This window comes from Pelophylax lessonae (assembly GCF_965119305.1).
Source record: "Pelophylax lessonae genome assembly, chromosome: 8".
NCBI classification, from domain to species: Eukaryota; Metazoa; Chordata; class Amphibia; order Anura; family Ranidae; genus Pelophylax; species Pelophylax lessonae.
Genome location: NC_138775.1, coordinates 227,075,049 through 227,096,786, shown reverse-complemented (window position 1 = coordinate 227,096,786; position 21,738 = coordinate 227,075,049). Strand labels below are relative to the sequence as shown.

At 42.2% G+C, this 21,738-nt stretch overlaps 1 protein-coding gene across 7 annotated transcripts in view; it reads left to right on the top strand.

Moving 5' to 3' along the window:
• Positions 1 to 21,738, top strand: part of RASAL2 (RAS protein activator like 2) — a 580,981-nt gene that overhangs the window by 520,630 nt on the left and 38,613 nt on the right. For all 7 annotated transcript variants that reach the window (XM_082265231.1, XM_082265230.1, XM_082265229.1 and 4 more), the window contains 2 exons: positions 18,327 to 18,471; positions 18,639 to 18,783. In XM_082265231.1, coding sequence (XP_082121357.1) covers positions 18,327 to 18,471; positions 18,639 to 18,783 — 290 coding nt within the window. The remainder of the gene's footprint in view (positions 1 to 18,326; positions 18,472 to 18,638; positions 18,784 to 21,738) is intronic.

The following is a 21,738-nucleotide window of genomic DNA, read 5'->3' as shown; positions in this document are numbered from 1 at the left end:
GCAGTTGGGCCGGATAAGACTGCCCAGCGCACTTGGTGTGAATGAGCCCTTAAGGCTGAACTCTGGAACACACCGAAATGCATATATGGGAACTCTTTCAAATGTCATATAATTTCTAAATCGGTTCATCACATTTTGCCCTGCCAGGCAGAAGAGAAGTTGGTTTGTTCTAGGCTACGTTCACATGTTAGCGTAGCGGACCGCGGGCAGAATCACCACGATTCTGCCCGCGATCCGGAAATCATTGCAAATCGCGGGATGCCTGTGCGTTGCCGTTGATTTGCAATGGCACCCCAAACGCTGTGCAATGTTGCCGCGATTTCCGCCTACCGAATCGCGGCAACATTGCGCAAACAAAATTGCAGGTCACATGACGCCCCAAAGAAGCTCTTGTACCTTTCTTGGGTGTCATGCGACCCGTGATTTTGTTTGCGCGATGTTACCGCGATTCCGCAGGCACATAGCGTTTGGGGTGCCATTGCAAATCACGGACATCGCACAGGCGTCCCGCGATTTGCAATTATTTCCGGATCGTGGGCAGAATCGCGGTGATTCTGCCCGCGATCCGCTACGCTAATATGTGAACGTAGCCTGAAGCAATATGGCTTGGTCATACCCCATGGTGCATGGAGGGGACCAAGGTAACCAAGCAGAGAGTGAAGGAGGAGGAGCAGTTTGATGAAATCACCCCTCACCTGAGTCTGCCCTATCCTCCTATCGGTGTGTTCTTGTCTTCATGTGCATGCAGCATACCTGATTGGCTCATAGCACTCCCTCTCCCAGTCTGAGAACTGCAGTGCAAAGAAAAAGTAAGACTGATGTTCAGACAAATTCACATGCTCACAATGGTTGCATTTTTCTTTATATCAAGTAATACAAAGCTGTATTAATTGGTGCTTTTATATTTGCTTAGAGTTTGTTTAATTTGCTTAGAAAGGCATGTTGTCTGTGTCCATTACCTATAGAGGAATATAGATGAGTGTTATTGGCTTACACCCGATCTCCCCCCATTACTGACCGCATTGTTCCAGCACTCCTCTACATCAGCAAGTCAGCAGTTGCAGCTGTAGATGAGGCTTTTCTCCCCTATTCCCAGGCACTGAGCTGTGATGCTGGGAATGTATTAAGACTTTATTGCTGCAAAACACTCATTTTCCTGAGTTGGATAGAAGTTTTCCCCTCCACAGAAAATATAAAGAGCCTTCCCCAGATAAATGATGGTTTCTGCGGTGTCTAAAAGACAGAGACCTAATGCTTGGAGACAGGGCTGATGGTAATGCCTGGAAAGAATTGCAGTCCTGGGAAGGCCTTTCTATTGATGTCAATATATCAGATGTTTTGTGTTCCAGCTCAGTAAGCAGTGAAGATTTCATGCTATCTTTATTTGCTTGTCTCTCCTGTGACACACAACTGCTGCACGTTTTATTGGGGAAGGAACTTTAACAATTGGGCCCCTGGATGTGCGCCTGTGCATTTCAGCTACAACAGTTTATGGGCTGCATAGAGACTGCGTTCTCTTTTCTATTGATAACGCAGCGTTTAGGGTGTTTTCCTAATTAGAAAGCTTTATTAATAACCTGGATGCTCTTAGCAACCAAGTGCCTAACTGGGGAAGCACAGCGAATACCAGGGGACAGGAAAAGCATTATGTTTACGTAATGGAGTAATTAGGCATGGAAAATGACACGGGCAGATTTTTAATATAGAAAAAAAGATTGGTTTTTCTGTCAAATGAAGGCTAAATGCCAAGGTGTATATGCACATAAAAACCATGCCTAACTTTTTTTATTTTAACAATATTATTTCCTAATGCGTATTTTCATCACCCCCTGCACACCAGCTCATGTTCAGTTCAGTCATTAGGAGTGCCTACAAATTTAAATGGTTCTAAAGGCTGACGTTTTTTTACCTTTTTTGCATTCTATGCTTGAAAGTTAAAAAAAAAACACCTGTGTGCAGCTCCAGCCCCCGCCCCCCCCCCCCTCTTATACTTACCAGAGCCCCATCCTGATCCAGCAATGTGCAGGAGAGCTATGGCTCTCCTGGCTCTCTCCCTTTTCATTAGTTCAGTGACAGCAGCAGAAGCTATTGGCTCCCACTGCTGTCAATCACAGCCAATAAGGAGAGGGCAAGGCTGAGCTATGCTCTGTGTGTCTATGGGCACACAAAGCGGGGCTCCAGAGTGAGCACACACAAATGCCCACACAGCAAGCAGCTTGCTATGGGGAACTTGGAGAATGCAGAGGAGCCAGGAGCGCTGGCGGGGGACCCAAGAAGAGGAAAATCGGGGCTGCTCTGTGCAAAACCATTGCACAGGACAGGTAAGTATGTCATGTTTTGTTCCTAACAACACTGGCACCAACTGCTATCAGTCACAGCCAGTGAGAAGGAGGCGGGGCCGAGCCACACTCTAATGGACACACAGCTGGCTTGGGAGTGAGCCCACACGAGTGCCCCCATCGCAAGCAGCCTGCCCTGGTAGGCAAGTATGACATGTTTATTATTAAAAAATATATATATATATATATATATATATATATATATATATATATATATATACAGTATATGGGTGTCAACCACTTTAAAGCTGAACACAGCTACATACATGGGTGAAATACGTATATGGGTGCTGTTTTTCCTGATGAAGGATTTTTATCTGTCTATCCAGTAGTGAGTTTCTCACAGCTCTGCTACAGAGCACAGCCCTGCCTGGCAGGGCAGAAGGCCTGATTTTTCCTTGCTGCAATTATCTACCACTTACAGGTCTTGTCCCTCCCCCAATGCTGTGACTGTACAGGGAAAGGAGAAGCAGTAGACTGATAAACCCATCACCTAGTTCTCTCTTCCTGTCAGCATGTCCCTTCTGTCACACTGCATCACCACTAATTGGCTCCTTGTGTGGCTTCTATCTCTCCCAGCCTAAGCTCTGCTGAATATTGGGCATTGGGTGACAATGATACTATGTCAGTTTAGGTACTCAAACTGCTTGCATTTAAAAAATGTGTAAAATAATTCAAATGCCTTTTGTATGTTGCTATAGTATAGTAGTACCTCTTCATGACCGCGCTATAGCCAAATGATGGCTGCAGTGCGGTCAAACCTTTCTATTGACCTCCTCCCGTGATTGCGCTTCTCACGCGCTCCGGCAGGGATCTGTGAAGGCTGTGTCTATTGGACACAGCTGATTACAGATCGAGATGAAGAGCCAATCACAGCGGCTCTTTACCATGTGACCAGCTTTGTCCAATCACAACTGATCACAGTGTAAACCAGATTTGCTGGTTATTGGCATTTCTCTCCTCACGCTGGTGAGGTGAGGAGAGGACATCCGGTAAGCTGCAATCCGCACAGGGGACATCTACACTGATAATCAGGGCACCGATCAGTGCTGCCAATCAGTGCCACTTATTAGTGCAACCTCATCAGTGAAGAAGAAAAATTACTTATTTACAAGAAAATCATTTTTTTTTTTTCAAAATTTTTGGTCTTTTTTTGTTTAGCAAAAAATAAAAAACCCAGTGGCGATTAAATACCACCAAAATAAAGCTCTATCTGTCTCACAAAAATGATAAAAAAATTTGTTTGGATACAGTGTTATATGACTGAATTGTCATTCAAAGTGTGACAGCGCTGACAGCTGAAAATAGACCAGTAGGCAAGTGGTGAAAGGGTAGTTTACTTACCCTTTTGCCTTCATCCCCTCCTTAGCTTTAATTGCCCACCTCCCTGAAGCTCCATAATTACAAAGTTCTTGCCACAGAAGTCCACCCTAATGTTGACATTTATAGTTCGGACCTCTTTTGCTGATGTGTATTCTTGAGCAGAAAAATCCAGTAGTCTTCTATCAATCTCCTTGCCTGATAGAAGTCTATGGGGTTCTCCAGCATATGCTCTGACATTGGGTAAAGAAGCCAAAATTAAGTTTTTGTAGTTATTGCTGTGGGGCTTGGTGTCAAATTTTGGCTTGTCTGGTTACTTTAAGTTCTAGTATTTATTTTATTTTTTTGTAACTCACATTTGACATTACAGTGAAGGGGTTAATTCACAGTACAACTATTTATAATAGTCAGTAAGGGCTCATTTATGCCCAATTCAATCCGCCTTCAGTGCGCAGTTCCACGTGCGCATTTGTAACGCATTTTCACTGCACCTTTTGACATCATTTTTTACTACAAAAATCCATGTTTCATATACAGACGTTTTTTCTTATTTATGTGCATTCCGTTGCAATTTAGCACATTTTTATGTTCGTTCTGGTGAAAAAAAAAAAATTCATGTTTCATATGCAGACGTTTTTCCTTATTTATGTGCATTCCGTTGCACATGTTCGTTCTGGTGCAAAAAAAAAATAAAATGCTTGTCGCTTTTATTTTTTTAAAGCACTGGAAACTGGATGCAATTGTGTGGACTAGGGTGATTAGAAAACATACATTTTTCTATATATGGGCTCAGGATGAATTTAGGAGAATGCCCCCTTACTGCATCTGGGGTAAACAAGCCCTAAGCTTAAATTCGTAAATTCTAACAAATGTTTTTATTGACCATAATCCTCAACAGCCTTGTTACTATTGTTATTAGCTCTTATTGGCTCTCATTTCTGGAAATAATGGTTGTTACAGCAAAAACCTGTTGTTATAGCTTAGTGAATTGAGCCATTTCTCTTTAATGTGTTTAGTAGTAAAAAATATATATATTTTTTTAAGCCATCAATATCTTATATATATGGCCTCTGTGTTTTCAGTCTTAATGTCCTTTTTACAGCCAGATCATAATCTTCCTTATTATGTTTTGCTTTAGAATGTATTGATCAGCAATACAAGTAAGCTTTCTATCATGTTTCTAGCTGCCATTAAGACAACTTCAATTGGTTGCTACCAGATGGAATTTCACCTTAAAGTGATTGTAAAGATTTTATTTTTTTTCCATTAAAATATTAAACATGTTATACTTACCTCCTCTGTGTAGTGGTTTTGCACGGAGTGGCCCAGATCCTCCTCCTTCCCATGCCAACACTTCTGGCCCCTCCTTCCTGTTGGGTGCCCCCACAGGAATCCGCTTGCTATGGGGGCACCTGAGCCGAGCAGCTGCTCTGTGTGTCAATTCACACACGGAGCTGAGACTTAGCCCCGCCCCTTCCCTCTCCTGATTGGCTCACTGGCTGTGATTGACAGCTGCGGGAACAAGGCTTTTGCTGGATCAAGAGGGGGCTTAGTTAAGTGTTGGGGGAGTCTGCTGCACACAAAAGGTTTTTGTATCCTTCATGCATAGAATGCATGAAGTTAAAAAAGAACCTTGTGCCTTTGCACCCACTTTAACTTTGGCAGCATTTGAAATTTCCAAGCAAGCTGTACTGGAAGAAACATTATTTCCATACAGCGTAATGGGCATGCATATTTTTCTTAAACATAACATAAAATTTGACTTATTTACATGTTAATACAATATTCTGCATTCTGTAAGTTTTAATTTGATTCAAGATGCTAATTTAATGTAATCATGGACAGGGGAGACTAAGGCTGGCCATACATGTTCAATTTTCTTCTACAATTTTCTGTTAGATTTACTACAAACCACATAATATAAGGTCAAAGCTAAACAACACTTCACTTGTATCCAGTTAGGCTGGCCTTTGTACTACATAGTTGAAGGTACATTTCTAGAAAATGGTAAAGAAAATTGTAAGAAAATTGTATAATGTATGGCCAGCCTAAGAAAATGCTTCCTCCTGCCTTCATCAGACTGACATCCTCTCAGCCTAAGCAAAGGCCTGGAACTGTAGCTCTGTAGCTAAAGGACTTGTGATGAAATGTATAGTTGTTTTTTTTTTTTTTTTTTTTAATTAATATTATACAGTTGCCGTATGTTGGAACATATTAAGAGTTGATTTGCAAGCTTGTAAATTTACTTAAAGGTGCACCTAAATTATGTTTCAACCGCACAGATTTATCATAATTGAGTTCATCTCCCCACAACTGAACTTTAAACAAATATTTCGCTCAAAATGAATGGTGGAGTTAAGAAAAAAAAACTATAGTCTAAGGTAAAGTGCAGATAAGAGGAATAAGGCGTTTAGTGAGCCTTTACTAATCCTCTCTGAAAGGAGACCTTTTATTTCCTTATTTAAATAAAAAAGAAGTAAACTCTCATCAGTGTATGTGATGGCGGACTGCCATGAATCACAGACCAGCTATGCCGTGTTGACATTCCATCCACCACAGCAATGAAATTCAATCATATGTCATGTGTAATGTGGCACATTGATGTGTAATGCATGAACAGCACTATGTGTGTTATCAAAGTGTTGTAACTTTTGCTCAAAGTGTTTTTTTCAATGTATTTTCTGAGCATGTGACTGCTTTTTCTCTGTTCCTCTGGTATTATGACAGCGATTGTGGGCGGAGAGAAGGGACTCTATGATGTCACTTTCAGTTCCCAGCATTCCTTTCTGTTGTGGTCTTTCCAGCTACTTTTTATCAGGTGGTCAGGACGGGGGACACTACTGTGCTGGGAGTTGCTATCCTCTTCCTCCACACTGAGCTATTGCTGTAATAGTGGAGTAACAGGTGACAATGTGGCCAATTCTAAAGCAGTGTTACTGCATCATAAGCCATATACTACATTCATTGGTAGGATCAATAGGTATTATGTAAGAAAAGAAAAAACAGTTATAGCTAATTAATGGCTAGGGTCACCTTAAAAAAAAAAATAATAATAATGAATGCACATATTTTTGCAGGAAACAATGTGCATATATTTGTTTTTTACACAGGAGCTTGCAAAGCATTGCACCCCCAATCAGTGGATCACGGGTGCAATGCTAGGCTCCTGCAGACTCTTAGCCCAGCTCCCTGCCTTTACGGGAATTACTTCACTTGTATTCCACTGAGAATTACATGTCAGTCTGCCATCATGGGCGTCCGCAAGGGTCTCAACTTCCTCTTTGAAGTAGTTGTTAAGCCACTTTATATCATCCTGTCCGGTCTGTTTAATAATCCTGTGTTCCCATGCCCCTGTGTATGTGTTTTAAAAAAAAAAAAATAAGCAGTTCTTTACCAGTTTTCAGAGCGCCGATCACCGCTCACGTAACACGCTGGCTCTCTCCTCTCCCCGCCTAACAGCTGCCTGCAGTGGGTGGGGCCGAGGATTCCCCACTGATGTCAGTCGAGAAGGGAGGAGGAGGGAAGGAGGAGAGGCCAAGAGGAGGAGAGAGGCGGCAGGTCACGTGGGCGCTCTGAAAGCTGGTAAAGAACTGCTTACATTTATAAAACACAGACACAGGATTATTAAATAGACTGTAGCCTGGATATGAAACTTTAAATTTAACTAAAGCAGCAGGAGGGGAGGGGATGGGCACTGACTCAGAAGCAGACAGGCAAGGGGGGAGAGGGGACAGAGGACAGGAGGGCTGCAGATGATGGAGGCAGTGGTGGTTCTACATTAAATTGCTCCCCGGGCAAGACTCCCTCCCGGCGCCCCCCCCCCCCCCCCCCCAAAAAAAAAATAACATGACAACATAACAATAAATGCAGAGTGCCACAGCATTGCCCCCAATAAATGCAGAGTGCCACAGCATTGCCCCCTTTCAATGCAGAGATGCCAGAGTCACGCGTGCCATCTTTCAATGCAGAGTGCCAGCGTTCCCCCCGCGAGACCCGTCCGTGCACTTACCTCACTTCTCTTCAGTTCAGTCCCCGGATTCCCCGCGTCTCCTCGGTCCTCCCGCAGCGCCTCCTCCTCGGCCAATGGCGTGCGGTTTGCCTTTCGGCCAATCAGGAAGCGGGAGGACCACACAATGGGCGGGCTCGGGGGGAGCAATGCTTTGCGCCTCGGCTCGGCTGGGCTGCCAGTGCCACAGTGAAATTATTCACAGTTCCTCGGGTGGCCCGATACCATTTGATCCACGGACCGGTACCGGTCCGCGGCCCGGGGGTTGGGGGAACACTGTCATGCCGCCCCCCACGTGTCATGAAAAAATGCCGCCCCGGGGGGCTGCCCCATTCGCCCATGCCTAAAACCGCCACTGGATGGAGGCATGTAGACTGACCACGGTATCCGGGTTCAGCAGCCATCCATGCAATGCCGTGGTCAGTTTACAGAGGGGAGGACATAACCAGGCAGGATCAGGCAGGTATTTTGGGACAGCACTGTGCTTTATAACATGCTTCAAGGAAACAGGATCTGTTTTTTTTTTTTTTGTTTTTGTTTTTTAGGTTAACCAATGCTTTAAAAATAAATTCTGCCGTTTCTCTTTAAAAATAAAGTCGCGGCTCATGCAGTGACTGATGTTGACTTTATGACAATGGCGAAAAGGGCAAAGCATGGGTGACCTTAAAATAATGACCCGCCCCCAAAAAAATGACGCCCATTCCTGCCACAGTGGCAGATGAGATTTTTTGTTATTTTTTTCACAGATCTCTAAGAATGAATGACATGTCTGTGTGGACAGAGCGCCGAACAGCTGCGCTGATTTGAAAAGTGATGGCGGCTGCGGGGGAGAAAAACCTCTACATGCTGGCACAGGGGTTGACAATCTGGACAGATGGAAACCCTATTTTCCATCCGTCCAGGGGATAGGATCGGATGAGAGCGGACAGGTGGTCCTCTCTCATGCGATTCCCCCATAGAGAGCAGCGGGGCTCTGACACCTCCCTCTCCGCACACAGTGCGGAGACGGAGCTGTCATCCGCCTGCTCAGTGGGGATTGGCAGATCGATCCCCGCTGAGCAGAGAACGGTCTGCACCAGACAGCGGACTGTATGAAAGGAGCCATAATCTTCAGGGCAGGCAGAGGATTATAGGAATTCTCTCCTCAAGAGTGCCCAACAATGCCAGCTATGTGATCTATGAATGAAGGACAGGTAAATGATAGAAAAGATCACCTCCTCCATTCATAGATCACATTTCAGTCATAGAAGCTCTCATAATAGCTTCTATAAATGGAGCAGCTGGGTGGAAAGGGTAGGCATAGACTGGCACTCTTGATGAGTGCCTGCGACAGCCCTTTAGTTCTCTGGTAACCAGTCTGTGGCCCGGTGGCCACATGCGGCTCTTTGGCCCTTTTTGTGTGGCCCTCAGGGGGCCCCTGCAGCCACTAATCATGTTTCCATATTGCCCTGCTATAGCAGTGAATTCCAGGAGTCTCACATAATGGATTTCCTTTCTCATAATGGACTTTCCTAGTCTCCTAACTCCTTGTAGCATGTCTAGTCTTTGACCATCTCCTGCAGGATGTCCGCAATCACTGACCATCTCTTGTATCATGTCTGCAGTCTCTGATCATCACTGTCCATAGGTACTTACCATCTCCTGTATTATTTCTGCAGTCTCTGATCATCACTGTCCATAGGTTCTTACCATCTCTTGTATCATGTCTGCAGTCTCTGATCATCACTGTCCATAGGTTCTTACCATCTCCTGTATCATGTCTGCAGTCTCTGATCATCACTGTCCATAGGTTCTTACCATCTCTTGTATCATGTCTGCAGTCTCTGATCATCACTGTCCATAGGTTCTTACCATCTCTTGTATCATGTCTGCAGTCTCTGATCATCACTGTCCATAGGTACTTACCATCTCCTGTATTATTTCTGCAGTCTCTGATCATCACTGTCCATAGGTTCTTACCATCTCTTGTATCATGTCTGCAGTCTCTGATCATCACTGTCCATAGGTACTTACCATCTCCTGTATTATTTCTGCAGTCTCTGATCATCACTGTCCATAGGTACTTACCATCTCTTGTATCATGTCTGCAGTCTCTGATCATCACTGTCCATAGGTGCTTACCATCTCCTGTATCATGTCTGCAGTCTCTGATCATCACTGTCCATAGGTTCTTACCATCTCCTGTATCATGTCTGCAGTCTCTGATCATCACTGTCCATAGGTTCTTACCACCTCCTGTATCATGTCTGCAGTCTCTGATCATCACTGTCCATAGGTTCTTACCACCTCCTGTATCATGTCTGCAGTCTCTGATCATCACTGTCCATAGGTTTTTACCATCCATCTCTTGTATCATATCTGCAGTCTCTGATCATCACTGTCCATAGGTTCTTACCATCTCTTGTATCAAGCCGATAGTCTTTGACTGTATTCTGTTGTGTGCCTGCTGTCTCTGATGATGAATACTCACTGAACCTTGTGTGACCCTTTTATGATGTTGGGGGCCACACTTAAGACCCCTTCTATCAGAAAAGCTGAGCCGCAGTGTCCTAAGCTGGTTACACACAGGCTAAAAAATCATCTGAAAACGGTTCTGTTGGTTCTACAGAAGCCAGTGTTATGATCGGCTTCTGTCAAACAGTGATGCCAGAAAACCAGCATCCGATCAGCATTGGCAGTCCCCCTGTCAGTAAACAAAGGTGTTAGTACAGCGTTCTCTGGGGTGTTATTTTCATTCAGCCCGCTGGGTTGTACAAAAAAAAAATAATAATCTAGTGTGTACCCTGCATTAGTTCTAAAATAACCCCCACCACACCAAAACATTATGGCGGGGGAGAGAAGGGGGATTATCGGAGGAGGAAGACTTGAGATTCCTTGTACTGACCATCAGTAATGTACTGCAAGCTGTGGATATACAGAACTAATTATTACAAAGGGTTCCATGAGACCAGAAAGTTATTTGAAGAGTTCCTTTGTATTAAAAATGTTGAAAAGGCTGCTCTAAATAATGTAAAGTAATGTAATAATAATGATTATCAGGAAGATCTAAAGACTCTTGAAAGAAGGATGTGAGAAATGATTAAGGTTGTATTGTCACCACCCTTCTCCCAAATTCTGCTGCCTTTGTTCTCCTTCCACAAACCCGAACCCAATTCCTCCACATGGGATGTGATGGAGTGATCTTCCCACTCTCTGTAGATGACTTTGCAGAAATTCCAATGCTGTGTGATTTGTTTTTGAAATTGTGAAGGTTTTCGTTCATCCAGGTCCTTGTATAGCTAGTAGTGGTTAGTCGCGTTCAACTGGACTCCTTCTATAATGTTGAAGACATTTTGCAATGTATCCAAGCAACTTGTTCAGTTCAGTAGAATGGGATTAACCAATACTAGTTATCCTAAACTATACCGAACGCTGGATTGAGCAAATGCTGTCTAAATAGAGGTATTTCTACAAAGAGATTGTAAAGGGTCATTTTTTAATAATAAACATGTTATACCTACCTGCTTTGTGCAGTGGTTTTGCACAGAGCAGCCCAGGTCCTCCTCATCACGGGTACCCTGCCGGTGCTCCTGGCTCCTCCTGTTCTCAGTGTGCCACCATAAAAAGCCGCTTCCTATTGTGGCACACCTGCAAGCTCAATCCCAAGCTGCGCTGCTGCCTGTGTCCACAGACAGACAGCACAACTCAGCCCCGTCCCTTAATAACTGATTTGATTGACAGCAGCAGGAGCAAATGGCTCCTGCCGCTATAGAGGAAGAAGATATCCACTGCTCTTGGGCACAGTGAATGATGGTGATTGGGCTCAGGTTAAATATAAGGAGGGGAGGGAGAGGAAGTTGCACACAGAGTTTTTTTCCTTAAAGGGTAACTCCACTTTCATGGAGAAAAATAGCGTATACAATTGTGACACAAGTCATATTGTAATTGAATGTTATTAGAAATGACCTTTCCTTTCTAAATCTGCAGCTGCTGTAATTTTCTGAAAATACAATGCAATATGGCTACCTGGAGGTGTTCTATATCGATCCGCTGATCCCCCGCTGAGCAGGCAGATGGCAGCTCTGTCTCCTCGCTGTGTGCGGAGACATGGCTGTCAGGTCCCGCTGTTCTCTATGGGGGAAATGGATGGGAACGGACCGTCTGTCCGTTCTCATCCGATCCGCTGGACAGATGGAAAATAGGGTTTCCATGCGTCCAGATTTGACGGATCGGATGTCAGTGGACATGTCTCAGCTGACATCCGATGCCCCATAGGAATGCATAGGGGGTCTGTTCAGATCCACCAAAAAAACTGACAGGCGGATCTGAACAGTCCGCCTGTGTGAAAAGGGCCTTATACAAGCTGTACACTCACTACTTTACATTGTAACAAAGTATCATTTCTTCAGTGTTGTCACATGAAAAGATATAATAAAATATTTACAAAACGGTGAGGGGTGTACTTACTTTTGTAAGATACTGTATGCTTTTGTGCTCAGAGTTCAACTTTAAATGTTTTTTGGAAATACTGCCTTTTCTCTATAAAACGTTCTATGGTGTTTCATGCGTGATGCATATTTATAACTGCGGTTTGTATCTAGATGGTAACATTCAGAGACACATTGGTTTTCAAATAACTGAGCACAATACCTCTGCCCAGTGTTTCCATAGACACACATCTATATTTGTTCTTCCCTCTGCCATTGTCCCCAGTGTACCCAGTGCTACAAGATAACACGCTAAGCTTCACTGTAAGAATTTTTTGTCCCAACTCTCTGTTTATCTGCCTGCTTTGTAAAGTGTCTAAATCATAGGTTTTTATAGCAAAGCGTGTTCTCACATGTTGGGACTATGGGGTGTATTTATACATCTATTTTTGTCATCTTTATTTCAGGACATTTATAACTGTAAGTTGTCATCTAAACTTTTATGATCATTTTGCCAATTCGATACGGCCCTCATATTTCTCGTATGGCTTGCTGTAAAAATAAAAAGCCCTTATTTCTTTATGATCCGACATACACCAGATTAAAATGCATTTATAAAGGTCTGAAAGGATTTTTGTTGATTAATGAGGTTCTGTAAAGTTATTCTGATGAATTCCTTTATGATGTATTTTGTAGGATACGTTTTCACCTGCATTGATATCGTCACGGTAACACACTGAGAGAATAATTGAAAGTATTTGTCAGGTTAAAAATTACAGATTGACTGAGCTATTTGAGAACTTTTCCCACCAGTAAATTAATTTTTCTTCTTCTTCTGCAGCTTTCATAAATAATGCTGCCTCAAGCCGATGAATAGACGTAATTGCTCATAGAAGCATCGCATAAAAACCCGATTGTTTGATAGCATCCAAAGATTTAATTTCACCGTCATTTTTGGCAATTTCAGGCAGAGCATACATATGTCAAAAACTGCTCTGTGAGCGGTCTGTGCACATAGCTTTCATTAGAGTCATTTGTCAGAAAATTAAACTTGCAGCCTAAGTGTGGGAATATGCGTGACTTGTGAATAGTGGGCAGATTAGAAGTGAAGGGGGATGCTTGACCATATTTGTCCCCCAGTCTTTATAGGAAAATAACTCAAGTTTTGCAGATCTCATCTCTTGTGGCAAGAACTCTTTTTAGAGTAGTTGATTAGGTTGATTTAGATGACACGGAAGGAAATTGAGCTTATGTAACATGTCATTGGTGAGTGATTTTGGTGTCATTACTTTTTTTTGAGGCTTTAAGTGGTGCAAGGCTTTAAGTAGTTGTAATAGCTGGAGGTTTTTCTTTATCTTAAAAGAGAAGTTTGGCTGTTTTTTTTTTTTTTTATCATACCTACTTAGGTGGATGCAGCAGCAGTCCCCGGCCGGCTCTAAAACTGAGAGTTCCGTAAGCACCCGGCCTCTGCTCCACTGTCCACCCATTACACCCTCTGGACTGGGCTGTGGAGGGGGGCAGAAGCTGCTGGCTTAGGCTCGCTGAGAGGCTGAGCAGGGTGTTGGCCCAGGAATCCAGGTGGATCCCAACTATGTGGTTGCGATCTTTCCCCAGCCAGAACTGGCTTTGTGATGTCAGACGACAGCAGGCTTCAGCCCGCTGTCTGCTGAAAACAGGTCACTGGCTTGCAGAACGGACTGTATTACTGTGATCCACAGGAGAAATACAGCCAAACGAGCATTCTCTGCATTAAGGTAAAAAAAAAAAAAAAACCCTCCTATTGTCCGCTCCTCAATCCCCCCTTACCTGACCTCGATCTCAATCCAGCGCTGTGCCATAGAGCAGCAGTGCTGTTTTCTCTCTCCCTCCTCACTGGACTTAGTGAGAGCAGCGGGATCCATTGGCTCCTGCAGCTGTCAATCAAATCCAATGTTGAGGTAGCGCTGGAGTGGGGCCCAAGCTGCACTGTGTGGGTCTATAAACACGCACAGCGTGGCTCAGGATCGAGCCTGTATGTGTGCCACCATAGCAAGAGACTTCCTATGGTAACACACAGAGAAGAGGAGCCACCAAGAGCTCTGGCCCGTGACCCCAGAAGAAGAGAATTGGGACTGCTCTGTGCAAAACCATTGCACAAAACAGGCAGTGTAACATGATTGTAAGAAAAAAACTTTACAATCACTTTAATGCCTTTCTTGTTGACTGCTAAGTTCTGGTATCTGACAAAATTCATTACGCCATCTTCTGCTTTTAGGGTTCATTGTTTACTATAAGCAGCACCCTTTGAGTAGGAAAATGAAATGAAAACCACTCAGGGCCCACGGTACAATATATTCACTGCTTCTTTGTGGACCATCCTCACTTAATACCCTTTTCAACAGAAAGTCATTGAACTTGGATCTTTTCCATTACACTTTGGTTTGTGCACAGTGAAGTGCTGACAAGGTGTTAAGAGTTTGCCATGTGTGGCCACTTTCTACTGCATTTACCTGCAATTTCCAGATGTCCTTTAGCTAGTTTCCACAGAGGTCTTACATTTGGAGCAAACTATCATTTCCAGAAACTGTGGAAGCTTCAAGTGAATGTATAGGTCCATTCTTTATGGTCTGCATTTCTCAAAATCATTTAATTTACACAGAACCAAAAAACTCAAAAAAGGCTCTCATAGAAGTTACCCCATATTAAAAAGAGGATCGTACCGGCCTCAATACAGGGAATTGTAACTTCTAATACTACACATGAGAATCTTTTGTCATATTTACCCTTCTCATACAGCTAACAAAGGCTTCTGCATATGAAATTGTTTAATACTCCTAAAGTAGTACCAAAGTTTCATGTTTTTTTTTTTTTTTAACAGCAGCACATGAGTATTGATTATTTTAGCCCAATACGGTAACCAGTCCTTTCCTTTCATTAACACGTTTTTGTCATTATGTATGTGGGACAGAAAGTGAAGATCATTTTTGACAATGGGACACTGCAAAAAAAACTTGTCAGGAAAATAACAATTCTTTCCTCTTTACTCTTTTCAAAGTTTTGGCTTTAGATGCACTTTAATTTTAATATTTAACATTAGTTTACATTTACCTTAAATTATATCAATAATAGCTATTCCTACTTTGTGTTTAAAGCTATTATTTCAAATATTGTAGTATGAAGAAGATATTTAGGGGAACCTGTTATACTATTTCATTTTTTTTTTTCGTTTTTTGTGCCTATTTTAGATGTCCCCTTACTGGTACTTATTAAGTGGATGGCTTACTTAATTAGACAGAACTGGAGATGAAGTTGAATTTCCATAGGCTCATAAAATGGCTCACATGAACGTGATTGGAGTTCTTTAGGCTCCATATCGGGGTCTGAGCTGGGACGATCTTCAGTTGCTCCTACTAGTTTAAATGTTCCAAAAAAAGAATTTGACACTTTGTTTTTCATCTCACTTGTAATTGTCTCCCTCACTGCTAAGCCTCCGTGCCAGGTCACACTTGTGCGATGCGGGAAGGCTGCGAATTCGCAGCCTGTTCCCGCATCGCAAACGCACATCTGGCAGTTCACACTGCCATATGCGATACGCAGGGGGTGTCAATGAAATGTTAACGACACCCCTAGTTTTATAGCATATTGCAGTGCGATCTGACAGTTCCCACAGGATCGGATCGCACAAGTGTGAACCACTGTGCGATCCGATCCTGGTGCGGCTGAAAAAAAGGGTCATGTGCGACTTTTGTGCGGGTGCAGTGCGAATTTAGCCATACAAAGTGTATGGCTGAACTCGCACCGCACAGCCGGTCGCATGCAATGAAGGAGCAGTGCGCTCCGATATTACATGCGATCGCCGCACACGCTATAGTGTGAACCAGCACTCAAGCAAGTGGTTCAGTTTTTAAGAAGTACAGGCGCGGGAAAGTTATGGGATGTCCTCATCTACCCACAGTAATGCTAGGAGTAGAGGGGGAGACTTTCCACTCAGTACAGTTGTGCTCATAAGTTTACACAGTTGATTGATAATAAATGGCTTCAGCCAAACACTAACCATGAGTGAAAGAAAAGTTTTTGTATTATCATTTATATTCTCCGAAAAATGGCCAAGAAATCATAAATTCTGCCAGGGTATGTAAACTTATGAGCACAACTGTATATACGCCATAGGAAGTGCCAAGCATTGGTAACCTCTGCCCTTTCAAAACCAAAGCTACTAGTCGAGAAATGGTCAAGCCAAGTGTTCTTGAAGAGATTCAGTCAAATGCTCGGAATACATCTTGAGTAGACCCCGATTCCTTTGTGAAAATACTGTTTCAGACCAGAATAAATTCACCTCAAACATACATGTTGTGCCCTGGAGAGGCATAATTAACTGTTGGTGTTTTTCAGTACTATAGGACTTCTTCCTTCGTACGATTGATTACAGATGGCTGAGCCATCACAAAATATTCAGTGTCCATGACATAGAATTTTATTTTTCTACACCTACCAAAATAAAAATATCAAGCATCTCATTCGTTTATAACGAACAAGAAGGTTCATATGGGAGGAGCGTTTCCCTTCAAATGTAGAAAAGAAAATCTAAAGCAGGCACCCCTGGTAGCCAACAAAGGTGACCTCATTATTGTTACCATCAGCATAAAAACAGATGTCCCTGTTGTATTCGTTTGCTGAAATTTGTAGAAACTTTACACCGCATTTAGATGTCTGAAGTGTGGTTTCTATGATTACATTGAGAGCAAAGTCACCCCAACCCAGCCCTTCCTAAATGTACAATTACTCATTATTGAGCCAGAGAGGTTGAAGAACAGTTGTGTACAGGTATGTAGCGAACACAAAATGGAGAAAAAGTGCAAGCAGCCCATCCATTTATGACTAGTAAGTAAAGTATGTGTGGGAAAAGGGCAGCTTAGCCCTTAAAGCAGAGTTCCACCCTAATTTTAAACTTTAGTTATTCCAGCAGTGATAGATATGTTAAATAAGAATTGGGCAATAAGAATTTTTGTTTTGGGGTCACTTACCTTATGTTTAAGTATAGTTGGTAATACTTCCTCCTTCTGTAGCCGTGGCCCCGGATGTCACTTCCGGCTTTGCATTGCGTCCTGGGAGATGTTTGTCATCAATCCCAGGAGGCAATGGGCATTGCCGGCCACTCCTCTCTATTGGAGATCGCAATCTTCAGCGCATGCGCGAGATTACCAGCTGCATTCTGGGTAGCCAGCTTGCACTGGAATCAGGAAGAAGGACGCAGCGGCTTCAGATGCCCACAATGGAGATGGCCGCGCTCTACTAACGTTTTTAAAAGTAAATTACTGTACTAGTTATAGATATGATAATAGTGGTCATGTACATCGCTATGTATTATTATTAAAGGGGTATTGTTAATTAAAAAAGGTATTTTTGGGCCGGAACTCTGCTTTAAAATAAATTACCCAGAATGCAGCCTTACAGGCCAGCAAAGAAAACCTAAAACCCGCTTCTAAGCTAATGGTTATACTGTATTTGTAAAATGATCCACCCTTAAACACAGAAATAAATAATTGCAAATGTGTGAAATATAGTACTAAAAGCCTAACTGACAGCTCAGGTCAGAGTGGCTGTACTAACAATCTGATGTTGGTACAGCGATTTCCAATGCAGTACTATGTGTTCTGGCAGGGGGACGCCCCACCTGCCAGAACATTCTGGTCCGCTCTCTTAGTCATTGGCAGAGAGGACTGATTGGGAGAGGGGGACATTTTTTTAGTCTTGAGCCTTCGACAAAAGCTAGCTGAACAGCTACCATACACATGTGCTGAATGCCAGCAAGTTTTTATTAAACCGGCTGAGATTCGACCCATGTGTACTAGGCTTAGACATCGGAGTCGATCAAGAAATCAGATATCAAATAAAGTCAGCAAAACTATGATTGTCTTGTGTGCATATTCTGTTTTGCACAGTTGTGTGTCACATCTGCACCCCATTAATTTTAATAGGGAAGGTTTCTAACTTTGGAAATAATGCAGTTTGAGGACAGATTGATTATATGCTTGTAATAACAGCTAGTCCATTAGTCACTGCAGTGATAATTGTGGAGGTGACTCTTTATTCAAGGCATGTGTCAGATTGAGGTGGCGGAAGAACACTGCCTGTAGTGGATAATCTTTATTTTATTTTTCTTTCATTGGTTTCTGCGTATTTGGTATAAAAAGTTGATGTTTTATTGGGGTATCTCTACATAGAGCCATGCACAGCACCCCCCAATTCTTAGCATCTTTATTATGTTTTTCTCAGGACTTTCTAACTGATCTGGTGATGTCAGAGGTGGACAGATGTGGTGACCATGATGTCCTAATCTTCAGGGAAAATACACTGGCTACAAAAGCCATTGAAGAATATTTGAAGTTAGTTGGGCAAAAATACCTGCATGACGCTCTAGGTAAGTTTTTTTTCTTTTCCAAATTTTAGCAAGATTAATGTAAAAATTCCTATATTGTATTATTTTTAATATGATTCTCATCTGCTTTTGAATATTATTGCTTTCTACGTAGAGAGCTCTCTTCTTTTTATATCTCACTGAGCTTTTCAATCTTTGTTTTCCTCCAGGGGAATTTATCAAGGCCCTGTATGAGTCAGACGAAAACTGTGAGGTTGATCCCAGTAAATGTTCTTCTAACGAACTTGCCGAGCATCAGAGTAACTTAAAGATGTGCTGTGAGCTGGCTTTCTGTAAAATCATTAATTCTTACTGGTGAGTAAGCCTTTGGTCTGCAGAATAAGGCATTTCACAGCTTTGTTACAAATCAGAGATCTGTCTTGCCAAACATAATCTATTGAAATTGTCTAAGGCCCCTTTCACACTTGTGCGACTTGTCCTAAGACTTGGAACTGCAAATTCGCATGACGAGTCATATTCCATGATTTCCAATGAGTACCGTTCATATCTGTGCGACTTCAAGTCGCAACGTCTTGAAAGTAGTCCCTGCGCTACTTTGGGCCGATTTTATTGCATTTTGAGGTATATGGACATAGGCATTGCTTCAAGTCTAGTCAAAATCACGGCAAAAAAATTGCGGTAAAATTGTGCGACTTTTAGGTCTCATAAGTGTGAATGGGGCCTTAAGGGCAATCCATAGTGCTTTTTCCAGGCTGGCTGTAGATTGGCCAATTAAGGAGAATTCAGCAAATATTCTTTGTATATTCCAGTGGTATTTAACAAAAGCAAATTACATTTCTTAAATATTGGCACAATAAAATCAGTTTACATAATAAACAGAAAATAATTTTAATCAATGCCAGCAATTATTTGTGAGAACTTTTATCTGTACAAATGATCATTTTGGATAGAAGGCAATTACAGTCTATAAGATACTTGGTACAAAGTACGCAACAATTATGAATGTTGTAACAAACAATCACAAATTGTGTTCCTGACATTCATTTGCTGGTATTTAAAGTAGGACTCCCTGCAAATAGCTAAGACACACATATGATATATATTGTTTTTTTAACTGCCAAAGGAGTTCTATTTCTGTCCATCCAGTCCTGAGATTTATGAAGCTCTGCCACACAAGACTGCCCTGTTTTGAAGGAGAGGGGGACCAGATCTTTCTCTGCTGCAGTTTCACTTTCACTCACAGGTCTCCCCCCCCACTTTGTGACTGCACAGTGACGGAAGAAGCAGCAGACTTATGATGAGTTCATCTGTGCCGCACTGCTTCTGTCGGCATTTTCCTTGTCCTGTTCCTCTTCTCCCAGCTCTGCTGTACTATAGAGTGGAAAAGGCTGATAAATTCACTTCAAGTCAAATTCAGGGACTTATATTGCCTTTGCATTTAAAAATTACAAAGCTGCAATAATTTGTGTCTTTTATATCAGCCTGGAGATATTTTAAATCCGCTTTTATGATCATTTAAATACCTTTTTCTTTTTTTCAAATATCTAATTCCAAAATTCATCTTATGACCGGCCTCAATTTCATATGTTAATGTTGATCTATTTAAATATGACAGTGTGTGTACACCCTAACAATGTCCTTATTTGCTCTCTCTTGGTCTTTTAAATTTACCATTCAAAGCATTTTGTATACATGCCTTATAAATGCAAACAATGATGTGTTGGTCCTGCCAGAAATCTAGTGAGCTGATAAATTCATGTGTTCCCTGCCTCTGCTACACTTGTTACCACTTCTCTCTGCACACTACAGAACATCTGTGTGAGTCCGCTTGGACACACAATTCCATGTACACAGCAGTGCCGAGACAAGGCCATCCAGTGCCCAGGGCAAAGATGCCAAACTCTGCCCCCCCTTCCGTTAGGGTCAGGGCGCCCACATCCCTGCCATAAACCATTGCCCCCAGGGCAGCCGTCCCTCCTGCCCACCCCTTGTCCCGGCTCTGGTACACAGTGACAACAGTTGCTCAATATTAATTCAAGTTGTGCTTTCTGACATATGGAATAACAAGCAAAAAAAATGATAAAATTTAATATGAAATCGGAAGCTATAGTCACTGAAAATACACAGCAATTTGTCCATACAGCTGTGCATCATTTGGCTTTAAATGTGACACTGAAATGTACAAGAAAAAAAAAGCCCATACAATGGAGGATACACCCCTACATGGCTAGCAGCAGGGGTGAGCAGTAACCTGCTCTGCTCTCCAGGACCTCTTCCAAATGTTGGGGTGACACATTTTGAGGCTTCACCCCAATTGTCGATGAGCACTGCAGATAACTGTCCCTGTAAACCATGACTGCTTGGGTCCTTTGCTCTTTTATTTTTCATTTAAAGTGGCAAAGATATATTTTTTAAACCATCTGAATATGAATACATCTCTGCAATGTTATGTATGCAGAGTGTAATAGTTAAAAAGCAAAGTGTTCGAATTTTTCTATTTTTCTTTGTACTGGAAAACAGCCCAATTGAAAAAAGAACAATTGATGTTACTTTTGTGGATTTAAATGTGTATTTTAAGGGTTTCTAATGTGCACTACCAGCAGTCATCTTAAAGAATGCCGAGTAACGGCTCCATGGCAGCTGAAGTAGCACAGATTGAGGATGTGAAGAACATAACGGACTGCTGGAAGAAATGTTGTTTTGACAGTTTGCCAGGCCAAGTCACATTGTCATAGTACCATATTATAATGGTGTCAATGTTTTTTATGTCAGCCTGAATGTGATCTTTGTTTTACCGCACAATGAACTGATCTGTTTTCAGCACACAAAGCCCCCTTGTATGAAATGTTTACTTCTCCAATTCTCAATATGAGAGCCACACAAATGCAGTCTGACATGCCGTGTTTTGACAAACCGTTTCATTTAAAAGAAAAAGTGTTAGACATGAGCAAAAGTATAATTTTTTTTATATATGATGAGCAGAGGGAACATAAAATGTTGGCTTAATTACTGAACAAAATAAACTGTATTAGTAGCAGTATAAAATACAGATTGATAACTAGAGATAAATATGGGTTGAAGATGCAAAGGGCTGTTATTAGACTAATTTGTTAATCCGTGAGTAATCAACATCAGATCAAACCATGTTTAAATTGCTCAGGGCGAGGGTTCTTCTGTGGAAAATTAATTGCGGCATTTTTTGTATTTCTAGAAGTCGAAACACTGGAAGATATTCCGGTAGGAGTATTTTCTATAGCAATAGACAGTTGGTATAGAAAATAATCACCCTGTTTAAAATCACACTTTGTT